Raw genomic sequence first — 16,127 nt, forward strand, 5'->3', positions numbered from 1 at the left:
CTCCAAAAAGTACTGTACTCAAGTTAATGTCAAGGTCAACTACAACTAGTCCCTAAACAAAATGTTGTAGTTTGTATATTCGATAGTGGATACATTTGATGCATTTTCATTTTATTTTTGCTGAAATGGTCAATCTGATGGTGTTGCTTGAAATGTCAATGGAAATGATTATTCCCAAGAGGTTATGAGATACAGTAGCTCGCCACTGTGGCCACGACTGAGCTGCATGGCACAGCTGAGGCTTCCAGAGACACCCTGTACACAAGGTAAGACAACTCACCCCTTTTCTGTTTTCCTCCCGGAATCTTCCCCAGTGAGGGGTGAGAGAAAATGGACGGCAGACAGCTGGACTTTGAATATCTCCAACTATAAACTTTCACGACAGCAGACAGCCTAAGTACAAATATAATTTATGAAAAGGCTACTACAGTGAAGTCGGTCCACGGAAGTTGTTGTAGGGTATGTGGGGTTTATCTGACGAGGTATTATTTTAATGGGCAAAACCTTACATTAGGCCTATACTAAATTGTTTATAGGGTCAATATAAGTAAAATGATAAAGCCTTTCCATAGGAGTATATTTTTCCAAAAAGAATACAAACAGCAATTAGCAGTTGTAGCAGTTATCCCCCTCAATGGGGAAAATTCCGGGAGGAAAAACGGGCAAGCACCAGGGTGAGTTGTCCAGTATTATTCACACAAATACTTTCACATTCAAAAGATAATGTGATATTTTTTGACCCGCTAGTATATACATTTGTATAATGGTTTGTAAAAAACAAACTAAAAACAATTGAATTATTTCAGTAATTTGCATCATTCATCTTTCAGTTTCAGGTCACTTCAAAACATTTTTGTCATAAGAGAAATTTTAAGATTTTGGCTTCAATTACAAACAGTACATAGTTCAATACTTCTCTTAAAAAAAAAAACATTTAAATATGTTCAAATATTGCATTTACCAAACCAACCCATATCCATTATTATGGTTAGTTAAAGCCATTTTGTTTTGAATCCCAGATGAGTAGAGGTCTGCCTATTGGTGGCGCTATAGAAGAAAGAATGTCAACCTCCCTGAGCAGAGGGTCACGTCAAAATACCACATTTCAAAAGATTGAATAGAAACACTCAAGCTTGGCAAAAAAAAACACACACCACCCTCCAAGTGACTTTTATCTCACAGTCAAACTGAGAAAGGCTTAAGCTCAATTTGTACGCAATCACATCATGACTGCGTCTCTCACTGCAAGGAACCCATTTATCCTCGGGTACCCGTTTTGTTTATTTTCGGTAGGCAACATGCAACATTGTGATGCATGGATAGCTTGTAAATCTCACAAGTGACACTGTAGTGTAAATTAGTATAAATTAGGCCCACTGTTACGTAGCAGTAGATTTTTACAGTACGCAATGCAATGGATATGCATTACAGACATACTATACTGTACCTATAGTGCATTACCCACCGTTCTAACACTCAAAATCAAAAATAATTATTACAAAGTAAGTCCATTCCCTAGCTATTGCACGGATATACATGGTGTCTTTGTACTAGGTAGTAGGTAGGTCTACATCTTAAGCCTGAATTATCCTTAGTTGCGCGTGTTGTGCACCAAAAACAGCAGATAGTAGGCTTGGTATTTTACAACTCAAGCATAACAAGTCATATAGTGAAATTGTGGTTTGACAGCATACATCTTTGTTGCTCTCAAAAGGACAATAGCCATCGCAATGTTTCTGTATTAGTTCTAAGATACTGTGGTAACTGGTAATGCACCTTATAGTTGATTGATTCTGTGGGAAGAGGAGATGCTGCATCTTCAACTCATTCATCTTGACTCAGCTCCCTCCGTCGTGTCTCGCTGCGGCAGTCCTCTACGTTTAGAGGCATATTATTAGACCGTGTCGTTTAGACCGTGTTGAACAGTATTCAGAGGTGTGAGCAAGTGCTAAATGGTTGCAACATGATAAATGTGACATTCAAGAGCACACCGACAATAAAACATGTAGGTCTACAGGTAGTACAACTTCGGTTTTGTAACAAAACATGATCAAGACACAGACAGACAGCGTGGTGTATGTTTTTCCCCCCTTCAAAAGGCAAACAAAATAATAAATAAACTAAGAAAGTAGTTTGTAGGGTGGCTGTGGCTGATTTAACAGTCAGACATGTACAACTGGCCTCAGTTAAACAAATTTGACTCTGGGCTGGTTGTGACTAGACACCTTGTTGCGCGACAATGCACCCAGGATAGATCCGACATCCCCATACACACTAAAGGAAAGCGCTTTGTTGACTGTTGAGATTTCCGATTTAACCAGATGTGACTGCTTAGATCACCCGCCACCACCACCCTACACAAGTAATAAATAAATTCTCAAAAGGAGCACAAAGACATGTTCTCCACTTAAAAGTCAGGATTTACAGTGACCAGACAGGTGTCTTCTCTTTTAAAAAGGCCGACCACAGAGATGAGAGAGGGCGACGTGTCTGAAAACCGATGACCGTAACGAACACTCAACCTTTTTGATATTCACTTTGGGACGATCGGTGGAGCCATTTCTCCAAAAGATGAAAAAGAAAATATTAATCTTGCCGATAAGGAGAGGAATAACCTCCCCAAACATTCACCTCGTATGAAATCTAACAATTTAAAGCACAATTAAACTGTATTAGAGGTTTGGGTTGTGTAGTTATTACTGTACCTTAAATCGGAAAGAAAATGTCTGCTCAACCGCTAAAGGCTCCCAAGAAATCTACTTACTGTGCAAACTGCAAACATTTTGACCCAATTGTCTAGTTAACCCATTTTGTGTGGGAACCCCTTTTGGTTTTAGCATTATGTTATGCTTTAGCTATTGAAAAATAGCAGATCTACAAGCTTGTAGGTCTGCTATTTTTGAAAAATCAAAGAACATAGCTTTTTCAGAAAACTGTCATTTTAAAACAGACATTTGTAGAATCTGATCTCAGGTCAAAATGGGTTAAAACGTCATTTGGCAGTTTGCACAGTACAATCGTTATGGGAGCATAACGATTGTACGATTCAGACGGGGAGGACAATGCCTGTGTTCCCACCGGGATCCGCGAGAAACCTCGTGAATACACAGACAACCACTCCGCGAGAAACCTCGTGAATACACAGACAACCACTCCGCGAGAAACCTCGCGAATACACAGACAACCACTCGACAGGCCGGGAAGCAGACCACAATTCAGCTCTCGTTGCGGGCAGGCGTGTGCATAAAATGAGCACGAGTGAGACGATTCCACAGTAACGGTCATTGAAAATGAATTACCAAGTTGTGTCAATCGATCCCTGAACACCGTTACTCAAGTCACTCACCATGTCCTGTATTATGCACCAGCAACAAATGTTATGGATGTGCACAACATTGAATTTGCGTAGTTACCTTACCAATATGTAATTCCAAATATTGGTGAGAGGTCTTCAGTAACTGTGCATTGTAAGTCAACGGGGAGAATATTTTGGATCATGAATGTTTTGTCTATAGAACTATTGAGGATATGACATCAATATTTGGCATATCATGGCAAGGTAACGACACAACCCACCCTTTAATTGCGCTTTAAAGAGACAACACAATTATAATTCATATTTAAATATTGCAAAACATACAAAAACAAAGTGTAAACATTGAATTGATGCCTATTGATGTCTTTTCTTTGCACATGGAGAAATTATACAAAATAAATCATGTCCGCCATACTCATAACTACAAATTGTTCTCTTTAAAATGTAAAAACATACTAACTTTTTAATTATCATTAAATGTTCATGTTAACATTTATTTTGTATAAGTTTTCATTTTTTTCCCTCTGCAACATTATAAATAGATATATACTATATATGTGTGTAACATATCTCTTTAACAGACTCCAGTCAGTTCATTTGACTCGAGCTGTGTCTCTTTTCAAGGCAAAAACAAATCCTTGCCGCTTCCAAAAAACACCCGTACATCCCCGGCCCCGCACACACAGACAGACACACACAGACACACACACACACACACACACACACACACACACACACACACACACTCACACAGACACAAGAGTCAAACTCAAAGCTCACTGGCTGCAACAGTCACACGGGGGGATCACCACCACTCCAGGAGGCTCTACGTGCGATTAAGGGTCTGGAAGATTCTGGAGATTTGGAGCATGACGGGGCCCGTCTCTGGGTCGTTCATCCACTGGGTGCTGTTCAGAGGGTTCTCAAGCATGTCTTCAAAGGCTGCGGGACAAACCACAAACGTATATTTAATAATAATAACTACTACCTTTAACCACTAAACCCTCCAGACTTAACCCTCTAGACTTGCGACTTGGCTCAAATCTCTTTGCCAAAAGTAATTGTCAATCTTTGAGTAGTGCAACCACTGCAAGGAACAGCAATGTCCGTGTTAACCTATGTGACTATGAGTACCAGTAGGGGCAAAAGTGGCACTGTTGTGCCAGAAACAGAGAGAGAGAGATAGTGCGGGGGTAGATGCACCACTCAGTTTAGATTGTACTTAAAAAAGGTTGGAAATGATGGACAATCTCTTATTTTCAGAGGCAAGTCAGTCCAGATTCCAGCCCTGAACTGAAAGGATGTTTTTACCAAAGGCGGTTTGCCCTTAGAGTGTATATGAATAGAGACGGCACCCGAGTTTTCCTCCCATCCACTTGCATTAAGTTGCTCAAAAGCGCATAAGGCGATTTCACTCCTCCTTCCGGGTAGGAACAGAGTGCATTCTTTTTTTTAACTTTATATTTTTTATCCCACGATTTTGTAACCCATTTTTCACCCCTGTGTCAATCATCTACTGTGATCCTGGGCTCTACACACCCTCCGCCAACCTGGGGAGAGCAACGGACTTAACTCATGCTTCCTTCATGCTTGAGTGTCCAAGTTGCTCCTTTACACCTGACAGGGGGGAGTTTCCCTGGTTGGACGTAGCGCGTGGAAGGAACACGTTATTCCAACCAGTTCCTTTCCCCTCCATCAGGCGCCGCGGCCGGCCAGGGGGAGGCAGTTTAGAGACCAGGATTACTGCATGTTTTTGTACCTACCCTAGGGGACACGGGGAGAACATGCAAACTCCACACAGAAAGGCCCCTTCGCCAACCCCGCCTTCGGGTATGGGCACTGATGACGCGGAGGAGGAAACACGCCGCCAGCACCCACAGTGCCCCGAGTGGGAATCGAACCCAGGACCTTCTAGCTGTGAGGCGACAGCACTACCAACTGTGCCACCGTGCCCCTGAACAGAGTGCATTCTGGGATGGATTTGCCCCAAACACATGAACGCGCTGCCGTTGACTACCATTTCACACGTTCACGTGCGTTCACGTGTGAAACAGCGTTCATGTGTCGTCGTGAACGTGCACAATGATAGTCAACGGAACAGCGCGTTCATGTGTTTGGGCCCACGCTGCAATACCAAATTCGGTTTCCTCTGGGTGTCGTCTCTATTCATATATACTCTAAGCCAGGGTTTGCCGTATAGTGCTGATCCCTCCATCATGCTTCCTTTTTATGAATTCACTTAGGAGGTGGGCACAGACCATGTAGGGTTTTCTAAGAGCCATCATTTTACATACACAACACAAAATCCTTTTACTCGCTCCAAAAGTGACAGGCATGCATGTAGCATACGCAAAGTCCCTCTTGTTATATTAGTGCACACAAAGAGTGAGCTCAAATCAGTACACTCGTGTCCTTATTTCACTCTGATGTCTTGTGTGAGTGTGAGGGGACATACCAGCTCAAATCAGTACACTCATGTACTCGTGAGGGGACATACAGTACCAGCATGTGCCGTTCGTTACTCCATCGTCCCCTTTCCACACGCAGTCTATGAGCGCTGAGCAGACAACCGACACCGTATAAAGGTTATCCTCAAATAGTCCTCAATGTAAGGTGTACTGCTGGTATAGAGTGAAGGAACAGATACAGTAGACCTGCTGGGTTGATGGCCTGGTGTGCCTTATATCTTGTTCCCTCTTTGGATCGCAATTTATGAATCATGTCCCTTCTGTCACTCGCAAAACGATCTAGTTTTTTCCATTATCTCAGATGAATGAGAATACAAAACGTAATGCCAACACCAAAAGGGGTTCCCTTTTGCAACCCCTTTTGGTGTTTTAACCCATTCTGACCGGGAACCCGTTTTGGTGTTCGCATCATGTTATGCTTTAGCTATGGAAAAATAGCAGATCTACAAGCTCATAGCGCGCCACCGAGTGGCGCGCTACGAGCTTGTAGGTCTGCTATTTTTGAAAAATCGAAGAACGACAGGCATTTTTAGAATCTGATCTCGGGTCAGAATGGGTTCATCAGACCAGTGTGTGTCCAGTGGAAACCTCGTATGAATCTGATCTCAGGTCAGAATGGGTTAAGCATTCTGTTCTACGTACTTTAGCTATTGAAAAATAGCAGATCTACAAGCTCGTAGCGCGGCACTCGAGCTTGTAGGTCTGCTAATTTTGAGAAATCGTGAAAATGTGGTGCAAATCTTTGGATACATATTCTTTCAGAGAGAGCGTTTTGAACTAAAATCTTTGCTTCTGGGGGGGGGGGGCGGGGGGGTCCCTGGAACAACATTTTCAGGTCGGCGGCCAATTTCTGGGGGTCCTTGACATGAAAATGTTTGAGAACGGCTGACATAGAAACATAGGGTTTTTCAGAAAACTGTCAGGATTTAGAAGGCATTTGTGGAATCGTTGGGTTCAAATCAAAATGGGTTAAGGGAATTTGCAGCCAAGCCTCACACCCATACAAGATGGCTGATTAGAAAGCAGCATCAAAAGCCTTACGTTTTACACAGAATGAAGCATCAAAAACATTACGTTTTACACAGAATGACGCATCATAGTCACTGGATGTCAAGTCTTGAATGAGATTAAAAACTGAGTTGTTCTGTAATCAATGCCAGCTGTGTTTGGAGGAACTGCAGGCAGCAAAAATGTATAAAACAGGTGAATGAAATAAAGATTATGTTTCTGTCTTTGTTATTTTTCTGTCCTGCGTTCCTGTGGTCGAAACCGAACTGTAGCGCGTGGACACAAATCCAGAACCTTTGAAATACACCCATTAAGACCTGGAACGCATCCATTTCACCTTACCTTTTAACCCATTCTGACCTGAGATCAGATTCATACGAGGTTTCCGCTGGACACACACTGGTCTGATTAACCCATTCTGACCTGAGATCAGATTCTAAAAATGTCAGTCGTTCTTCGATTCTTCAAAAATAGCAGACCTACAAGCTCGTAGCGCGCCACTCGGTGGCGCGATATGAGCTTGTAGATCTGCTATTTTTCAATAGCTAAAGCATAACATGATGCAGACACCAAAATGGGTTCCCGGTCAGAATGGGTTAAACACTTTAACCATTATTTTAAACTTTAACTATTGAAAAATAGCAGATATACAAGCCCATAGCACGGCACTCTGTGTGGCACTATGAGCTTGTAGATGTATCGTGAAAATGTGTGCAAATCTTTGAATATATATTCTTTCTCAGCAAACGTTTTCCACTCAAATCTTTGTTCCTGGGAGGTCCCTAGAAGAAGGGTCGGCAGCCGAACACATATCATTTTTGGCTTCCTTGACATGAAAAGGTTCAGAGCACCACTGACACAGAAACATGTGTAGAATCTGGTCTCAGGTCTTAATGGGTTATATTATCACCACGTTACGGGTTTGCCTAAAAGAGCCATTAGTTACCCAGCAGAGTCTTGGGGTTGGTGAGTCCCAGCTGGACCACAGGGTTCTCCAGGATGGCTTGGAAAAGAGGGCTGTTGGTGTCGATGCCTTTGTCCAGGTCCTCTGGAGACGGTTTTCTGTCACCCAGCAGCCATTCACACTAGAAGAGAACAAATGACATTTTCATGACAGCCTCTACCACTCTTGAATCAAATTCTTGACAGTGTGTGTGTGGGGCATCGTTTCCAACATCGTTCCTGCATAATATGTGCTGCAGGCGTCACTAGTCTAAAACCTTTATCTTTATCTCTTGGGGACTTGCAGAGCATAAACTCTCATTCATATGCAGAGTTGACATGAAATTAATGAAAACACCACATCATGAAAGTAGGAAATAAAATACAGAAATAGTTGCAGTGCTGTTACAGTATGTTAAAAGGGGAAGCTTCTTAAAACAGCTCGCACACAGTTGCAACTTTGAAGCGTCCAGCACGTTACGAGTGCCTGCGTGACCTCGAGCTAAATGGTAAATGGTGCATTTATAATTTTATATAGCACTTTTATCTAAAGCGCTTTACATCGACCGTGCATTACATTCACACACACACACATTCAAACACCGATGGTGGAGGAAACAAACCACAATTAGGGGTTCAGAGTCTTGCTCAAGGTCACTGCGACGCGAACTCTGGGGGAGCGCGGAATCGAACAGGGAGCCTCACGGTTGAACTCTGGGGGAGCGCGGGATCCAACAGGGAGCCTCACGGGTGCCACCCATCCCAGCCTCTCTACCGGCATCTCTACCCTGGGCCCTGAGCCACTGCCACGCCATGCTCTTCATCAGACAATGACACCGGTCTGTTGTTTCACCCAGTGTCAATTATCTAATGTAATCCTGGGCTCTACACTCCCTCTGCCAACCTGGGGAGAGCAACGGACTGACCTCATGCTTCCTTCAATGCATGTAGAGTCCAAGCCTCTTCTTTTCACCCGACAGGGGGGAGTTTCCCTGGTTGGACTGTAGCGCGTGGAAGGAAAACGTTATTCCAACCAGTTCCTTTCCCCTCCATCAGGCTGGCCAGGGGGAGGCAGTTTAGAGACCAGGATTATTGCAGGATCAGAGGACAGAACACACGCCCAGCGCCCACAGCGGGAAGTGAACCCATGGGGCCTTCTGTGAACCCATCTGTGAGGCTACAGCACTACCGACTGTGCAACCGAACACACGGAATATTAAATGTTCCTCTAAATACATCCATCCAGTTATAGAATCATGGTTTAGTCCGGGAACCCCTATGAGTATGGACCATATGCAGACCGCGGCCATTTTACCATATAAGTTAATGGCAAGGTGCTAACAAGGTGCAACTTACAGCCCATTCATCCAAACAGAAAAGTCCTGTCTGATTGCATTACACAACGTCAAACTCACCAACATTGCAGCTGTACGAAAAGCTTGAATTATCCTCTTTCTATCCTCAAAGTGTTTGTTTCATAAAAAAAATCCACTGTAGACATAACATGATGTTATGAGCTACTTTCTGTCCTTGCAGGCGATTCTTATTTCTTTTTCCAAGGTGTTGCAGTTTGGAAGTGCTCGTTAGATATCACTCAACAGCCCTGTGTGCGTATACCGCCCGTTTTGAATTTGCACCTAACGCGGGAGGCAGCAGGACGTCGCTTTACTGAAAACGAGTGCTTCCAAACTCTGAGTGGCAAATCCAGTGACAAAGGGAGTTTAACGTGGTTTAATGCAGTCAGATAGGACTTTTCCGTTTGGATGCGTGGGCTGTCGAGGCCGGGGGGGGTTTTGCCACGCAGTAGGCGTTCCCGCATAACGTCCGGGTATGATGATGATGTCACAGCACATGCACACCCTCTATAGTGCACGTATTACGTAACGATACCTTTCCATCCAAACCGGGGCCCTCTTTTGGGTTTCGTTGCCACTATGTACAGTATTACAGTATTATACAGTAACATACATTTCTTTGTAATTTTTGAATATTTGATGTTTTTCCAGACAAGTTAGGTCAGGATTTATAGGAGGCGTTTTTAACCCATTTTGGGGCGGGAACCCCTTTTGGTGTTAGCATTACGTTATGCTTTAGCTATTGAAAAATAGCAGATCTACAAGCTCATAGCGCGCCACTCGGTGGCGCGCTATGAGCTTGTAGGTCTGCTATTTTTTTTTGAAAAATCGAAGAACGACTGAGATAGAAACATAGCTTTTTCAGAAAACTGTCAGGATGTATAGAAGACATTTTTTAGAATCTGATCTCAGGTCAGAATGGGTCAAGACTGGGCCTCAGGTCTAAATGGTTTTAAACCAAACAACAGGAGCGTGGGCTGCAGTGTGCCGTGCTGCCACTAGGAGGAGAAAACGTACAGCGGCATCTTGCTGGTTGTTGTTCACTCTGAGCGCGTCGATCACCTCCTTCTCGTCAAAGCCCATCTCCATCAGCGCCATCACCGCCTGCACAAGAGACGGATCCAAACAACACAAACACAGGCTGTTTACCAGTTAGTTCACTTCGACAAGTCACCTCTGCGGCCTTACGACACAACAACAGCCCCATGCTCTTTCACCCTTTATCTTCTCAAAATAGCATGTCGCATCGCATGTTGTCGGGGCAGCAACCTCCCGTTTCGGTATGTTTCCGTAAACATTAACCCATTCTGACCGGGAACCCATTATGGTGTTAGCATCATGTTATGCTTTAGCTATTGAAAAATAGCAGATCTACAAGCTCATAGCGCGCCACCGAGTGGCGCGCTACGAGCTTGTAGGTCTGCTATTTTTTTTAAATCGAAGAACGACTGACATTTTTAGAATCTGATCTCAGGTCAGAATGGGTTAACGCCCTTCTTGATCACAGCGTCAACACACACACAAACGCCAAAAACAAAGTAGCAGATCTACAAGCTCGAACGTTTTGAGCTCGTCAATCTGCTATACTTTTTTGCCATTTTTTTTAAATGTGGATCGCGAAAAGTAACAGTTTTAACGTTGGTGTTGCAGATCCAGTAGAGCTAAAACATCACACCACATCGTGAGAGCTTGTAGATTGGCCAGTTGTCACTATTCGGCGTGCAAAACAAAACTAAAAAAGGAAAACAACCACCCACTCTGGAGTCGGGCCTGAACTCTCGTTTCCTGCGGATCCTTTTGAAGATTTCGGTGAGCTCGTCTTGCCTGCCGTCCTCTGCGGCGGCCGCGCTGGACTGCGAGAGGCTGCGGAGGAGCTGGGCACCCGCGATGGACGCCGGAGTGGCGATGGAGGGGCCCGCCGGGGCCGAGGGGCCCGCTGGGGCCCCCGGGGGCGGGGCCGGGGCCGCGGCCCCCGCCACGCCGGACGGAGGGTCCTGGCCGGGGAGAGGAGAGTCCACCGCGGGGTCGTCTACGTGCTCGATGAGCCACTCCATGGCCTGCGTCACCGACATGCTGCAGGAAGGCAGGAGAGGACTGAGAGAGGGGAGGCCATGTAGACGTTTCAAAACAACAGTGAAGCTGCTCAATGGTTGCAGTTATTAAAAAAAAGGTCCAAAATTCACAACCGAGCTGAACTTTTAAAGGGTTTGATTGATTGATTGATTGATTGCTTTATCAGACAGAAGTACAGGACAGAGTACAGTCAATCGATTTGTCACGAGCCGAGTTGGCTTTGTCTGCGGCGTAAACGTCTTTAAATTATTTAATTTTTTTAAGTCTATGGGGGAAATGAATGGGGAAATATCTTCCGGGGCTCTCGTCGTCATGAAAGGGGGCCCTCTATTGCCATATTATGCATAACGGTTATGAACATGAAGAAATAGTGTGATAGATACTACTCATTATTACTGTGTTACAATGTGGGTAATGTAACATACAGTATCAAACAATATTGAAATAAAATAATGTGATTCCTTTCTAAATCTGATTCGGGCAGTGGATATATTGTGGTTTGACTCATTCCGGTGAATAGATTGCAGAGATTAAACATAATGGCACTATATACTGTAGTGCCGGTAAATAACAGTATAGGGCTGATATGGGGTGGAACAATTAATAGAACTAATTTAAAAAAAATAATAAACTGGTTGACTCACTGGTTCAATCGGAGCGCTTTGATGGCTCTGCTCTCAGGGAAGCCCATCTCAGTCAGCTGCTGAAGGGCAGTCTCATCAACCCGGTCCTCTTCATCCTCATCCAGCATGGCTACCAGACACACACACACACACACACACACACACACACACACACACACACACACACACACACACACACACACTTTAATATTATTATAATACCAGACGGGGCCTCGGGGCAGCCTTCATACGAGCTTGTAGGTCTGCTATTTTTGAAAAACCGTGAAAATGTGCCTCAAATCTTTCAGAAAATTGTCATGATTTAGGGGGGGGGGGGGAGAATTTGACGTCATGTCTGAATGGGTTAACTAAAGTTTTCCACATGTCCAAATTCATTTCTGAAAAAGACATAGCCATAACTTCTTTTTTTTTAAATCATACTATCCTTTGTTGATATACACCATTTAGGTCAGTGATATAACAACACCATGCTGAGAATGATATAATGATATAGCAGTGGGTAGGCTACTTGAGGCGCTGTGTTTTGGAACGATGATGCATGGCCGCGACGACCCCCTCTACGCCAGATCTCTTCTGGGACACAACGTGGCATGTTGTTGTCATACCTGCCTGTCGGGATACTATGACATGCCCAGAATAGAATACCGTGTGGTTTAAGGACTCATGGTGTTTTAACCTTACCGTTGGCCTTCTTGAAGAGTTCAACCGCGTCAGGGTTCAAGGCAAGAAGCTTCTGGGCCACCTCGATGAGAGACACCAGGATTTTACGAAGCTCTGTCTGGAACTGGTGGAAATATGAACACGTATGACGTATGAGCACACACAGACAGGAAAATACCACCCGAGATCTTGCCAATCTGATTCTGCAAGGGTAAATAATCAATATAAATAAACACAATAAATGTTGCCCTCCCTGCCAGGCTTCCCCCCCCCCCCCCCCCCCCCCCCCCAAAAAAAACACAGCCAATGGGCATTATGCATACACGCCATTTTGGGGCGGCTGCTCCGGTTCAGTCTCCATCCTTGTATTACTCTATGGTGCCAACTGTGTTTGCACAGACGTTCAGCCCAACCGGATCACCCGAGGTGACGACATGGTGTGTGGAGCTCAGCTACACCCCACCAGCTGAAGCCATCCATCCTGGAGGAGACACACACACACACACACACACACACACACACTTACGTCTCTGATGTTGTGCTGGGTGACGGTGCGGTCGGTGTGACGGGTAGACAGGCTGGTGGTGGCTTTCAGGATGGCATCCTTATCTGGAGCCTTAGTGTCCTGCTTCTTCTGAGACACACAAAAAGGTAAACAATGAGGAGAGAGACAGCACACGTCTTGGACAAGGGGGTGGGGAGATGCACATTTTCCACAATATGCAAAGTGGGCAACATGACCACTGTTTGTTCTTTCGTTTACATAGAGGGAGGGAGATGGTGACTCTGGAACGACATGTTTTCAGATGGGGGTCGGCGGCCAATTACATATATTTTTGGGGGTTCTTGACATGAAAATGTTTGAGAACGACTGACATAGAAACATGTTTTTTTTTCAGAAACGGTCATGATTTAGAAGACATTTTGTAGAATCTAAATGGGTCTAAATGGGTTAAAGGACACCAAATGTCCTGGTCTGGGCGACTAATGGCTTACCTTCTCCTCTGCAGCTATGTCTGCCATCTTTGGGGCGGTCGGTGGCGGTCTCTTCTTGATAAGCAGCAATACATCTAAAAGAAAAATATCAAGTGAAAAAACGGTCAGTCAGTCAGTTCACACCAAATCGGCATAGGATCACTGCTTATGTAATAGCAAAAAAAAATGCAACACACCTTTATCTTTGAGATTTTCCTCTGCGACTGTTTTAGTGTCATTAAGGATCCTCTCTGTAGCAGCATGGATAAGTTTATGGTGGGTAAGTGTTTTGGGGTCTTCTAGACTTCCGTGCACATACTATAAAAACAATTTAAAAAAAAAGCACAATAAGCAGGTAGCAACTTAGTGCAGCTCAAGCTACAGAAGGTACCGGTAGTTAAAGAATGATAAACTTTATCGTGGTAGAATATTAAGTTCAACCATTTCACAACCCAGGAAAGATTCTTTGTTGCGACTCTCGTTTTAAGATAGATTTAAATAATGTGTAATAATCCCAACTCAAGCAGCATTGTAATAATACGGGCTTGAGAACCAACATCTGTCACTAAACTATGCAAGCACATTTTTTCTGCCAAAAGTTCCTATAGGCCTATATAGGAACTTTATTAAAATTATTTTAAAATAATGAGGTATAGTACCCAACATAATTTGGCATCTCAAAATAATGAGCCAATAAAGTTTCTAATTATTTTGAGGTTTTAAGTAATTATTTATTAGATACCAAGTCATTGTTTTGAGACACCAAGTCACTAGTAAGAGGTAACTTTAAGCCATTAGTTTGTGTGAAACCAAGTCACAAAGGCTTGCTTAAATTAAAGCGTTAAAGTGACGCTCGCCGGAGAGCCGACTTGTTAAATTATAAATAGCAAAGTCTACCCGGTGACTATTTATAGTGAACCGCTGACACAGACACTGACTGCCGGGGCCTGGGCTGACTGGACCCGGCCCGGCGGCCACAGACACACAGAGACAAACAAGAGAAGGAATGGTTTGATCTACAGATCGTGAGCATGCAAATGCAACGACCAAGCAGATCAAGCCCCGAGTAGAGGATGGGGTCAGTCGGTGGGACACTTGGGGTCAGCCTGGCCAGTGGCCAGACACACACACACACACACACACACACACAGTCACACACACGCACACACACACACACACACACACACACACACACACACAGAGAGAGAGAGAGACAGACAGACAGAGACACAATGAACCGGTCGGTGGCCCACTGGCCCCCTTCCCTTCCCTTCCCTTCCCGAACCTACATGTTTCAAGCACTTCTCTTTGAGTTTCTCGATGCTCGTGTCTTCCGTGACCTCCTCCAGCCACTCGGCGCCCTCCATGGTGCAAACGTGGATCTTCAGCACCTTCCCGGCGAAGATCTTCTCCTCCTGCACGAACATGATGATGATGAATGATGTCGCTTATTTAAATCGTCCCCCCCCACCTCCTTGAAGGAGATGCCACCACTGCCAGGTGCCAACCAGGCAGGCAGTCAGTCCCACTGGATGTCGCTGCTGCTAGCTAGAGAGCTAGCGTGTTGGCTAACGCTTAGCAGCCCTCCTACCCTTCCCTGGATATAGCTGTCTAGTCTTCCCTCTTCGTTCGAAACCGAACCGGGCCCCCCTCCCGAGTCCGAGACCACGGTGCCAGAAATTAGCGCACCTTTTTAACGGGACTAACTAACTGCCCTGGCGACCATTTTGCGTCTCCTGTCTCCTCACTCGGGCGCGTTGTTGTTGTCCTGGTTGTTGTCTTGTCGTCGTCCGTGTTCCTCTTCTCTTGTTTGTTTATTTGTTGTAGATACGAGCGGAGGAACAGTCACAGGCGAAGAGAGGAGCCCTGTTTTGACGGGAATGTTTTCAACTTTGAACTCTCTCTCTCAAGCGACGAGGTATACAAGACCGAGCCACAGTTTAACGACAACTCCGTTCACTTCATGGGGCCAGACGGCCAGTCCAACGTCACTCTCCTCCAGGCTGCATGAACAAACAGCGCTCGAGCGCTCCGTTTTCTGCCCCCTCAATGTCGTAACTCTGTCTTGCTCTATGGCTCTGGGGGTATAGTGGCACGGTGCATCTTGGGAATTGTGGTTCTTTTATTGGTTGTGTATCGTATGGAAGTGTTTTTCTTTATTAATAATATAGACACAGAAATATCACTAAACATCAGGACAACATTGTGTTACAAAACTAGAAATAGAAACATTTTAAAAGTAAATAAAATTTGAAATGAAATACAATTTGCTCGAGGTTGTACATAATTCAATTTAGGCAAATATCATATTCATTATTCACAGCTTTTTTGTGTTATGATGGCTTTGGGGTTTGTACAATGCTTTACATTATGGAATTTTATATTTGTATTGTATGGAACAAAAGAGGGGAAAAAACATGTGGTTGTTTCTTCAACGTAATTGTATCAGCAATAGGCCTAACAGTAGACCTAAAAATAAATATTATGAATAGTAAGCCTCTAGGCTACTAAGAAAAATAACAAAGTATGTTGTGTACACTAGTCAAATTGGTCACATGATGAGAAGCAGTGCTTTAAAAACTGTTACAGAGAATGCAAGGATGTTCAGGTCTACTGGTTAACATTAGATAATACAGGAGGAAAAAAATATTTAATTCACTATCACTCAAATTAGGCTACCAGTGCT

The 16,127-nt window shown here is 44.2% G+C and overlaps 1 protein-coding gene across 3 annotated transcripts; it reads right to left on the reverse strand.

The window, feature by feature from the left end:
• Positions 1 to 575: 575 nt before the first annotated feature.
• Positions 576 to 15,807, reverse strand: ubac1 (UBA domain containing 1). 3 transcript variants are annotated; one of them, XM_080794587.1, is made up of 10 exons: positions 14,731 to 15,807; positions 13,639 to 13,759; positions 13,463 to 13,536; positions 12,993 to 13,097; positions 12,488 to 12,590; positions 11,807 to 11,915; positions 10,847 to 11,183; positions 10,107 to 10,193; positions 7,739 to 7,877; positions 576 to 4,258 (listed from the first exon to the last, which is right to left on the reverse strand). In XM_080794587.1, exons 1-10 carry the CDS (start codon positions 14,866 to 14,868, stop codon positions 4,143 to 4,145), a joined length of 1,329 nt encoding a protein of 442 aa, XP_080650713.1. In that variant the 5' UTR covers positions 14,869 to 15,807; the 3' UTR covers positions 576 to 4,142. The 3 variants fall into 3 exon arrangements, with proteins under 3 accessions (XP_080650713.1, XP_080650714.1, XP_080650712.1); XM_080794588.1 differs by having other exon boundaries at positions 10,847 to 11,162; positions 12,993 to 13,100; XM_080794586.1 differs by having other exon boundaries at positions 12,993 to 13,100.
• Between the last annotated feature and the right edge of the window lie 320 nt (positions 15,808 to 16,127).

The sequence above is a fragment of the Protomyctophum bolini genome, assembly GCF_963924005.1.
Source record: "Protomyctophum bolini genome assembly, contig: SCAFFOLD_57, whole genome shotgun sequence".
Taxonomy (NCBI): domain Eukaryota; kingdom Metazoa; phylum Chordata; class Actinopteri; order Myctophiformes; family Myctophidae; genus Protomyctophum; species Protomyctophum bolini.

What these genes read in the sequence shown, in the direction of transcription:
- ubac1 (XM_080794586.1), bottom strand. Translation starts at nt 14,868, where the DNA reads ATGTTCGTGCAGGAGGAGAAGATCTTCGCCGGGAAGGTGCTGAAGATC. An exon ending in GGAAAATCTCAAAGATAAAG is followed by an intron (nt 13,537 to 13,638) that starts GTGTGTTGCATT and finishes TTTTTCTTTTAG; the next exon opens with ATGTATTGCTGCTTATCAAG. An exon ending in AGTTCAGGCCCGACTCCAGA is followed by an intron (nt 10,194 to 10,846) that starts GTGGGTGGTTGT and finishes TCTCTTGTGCAG; the next exon opens with GCGGTGATGGCGCTGATGGA.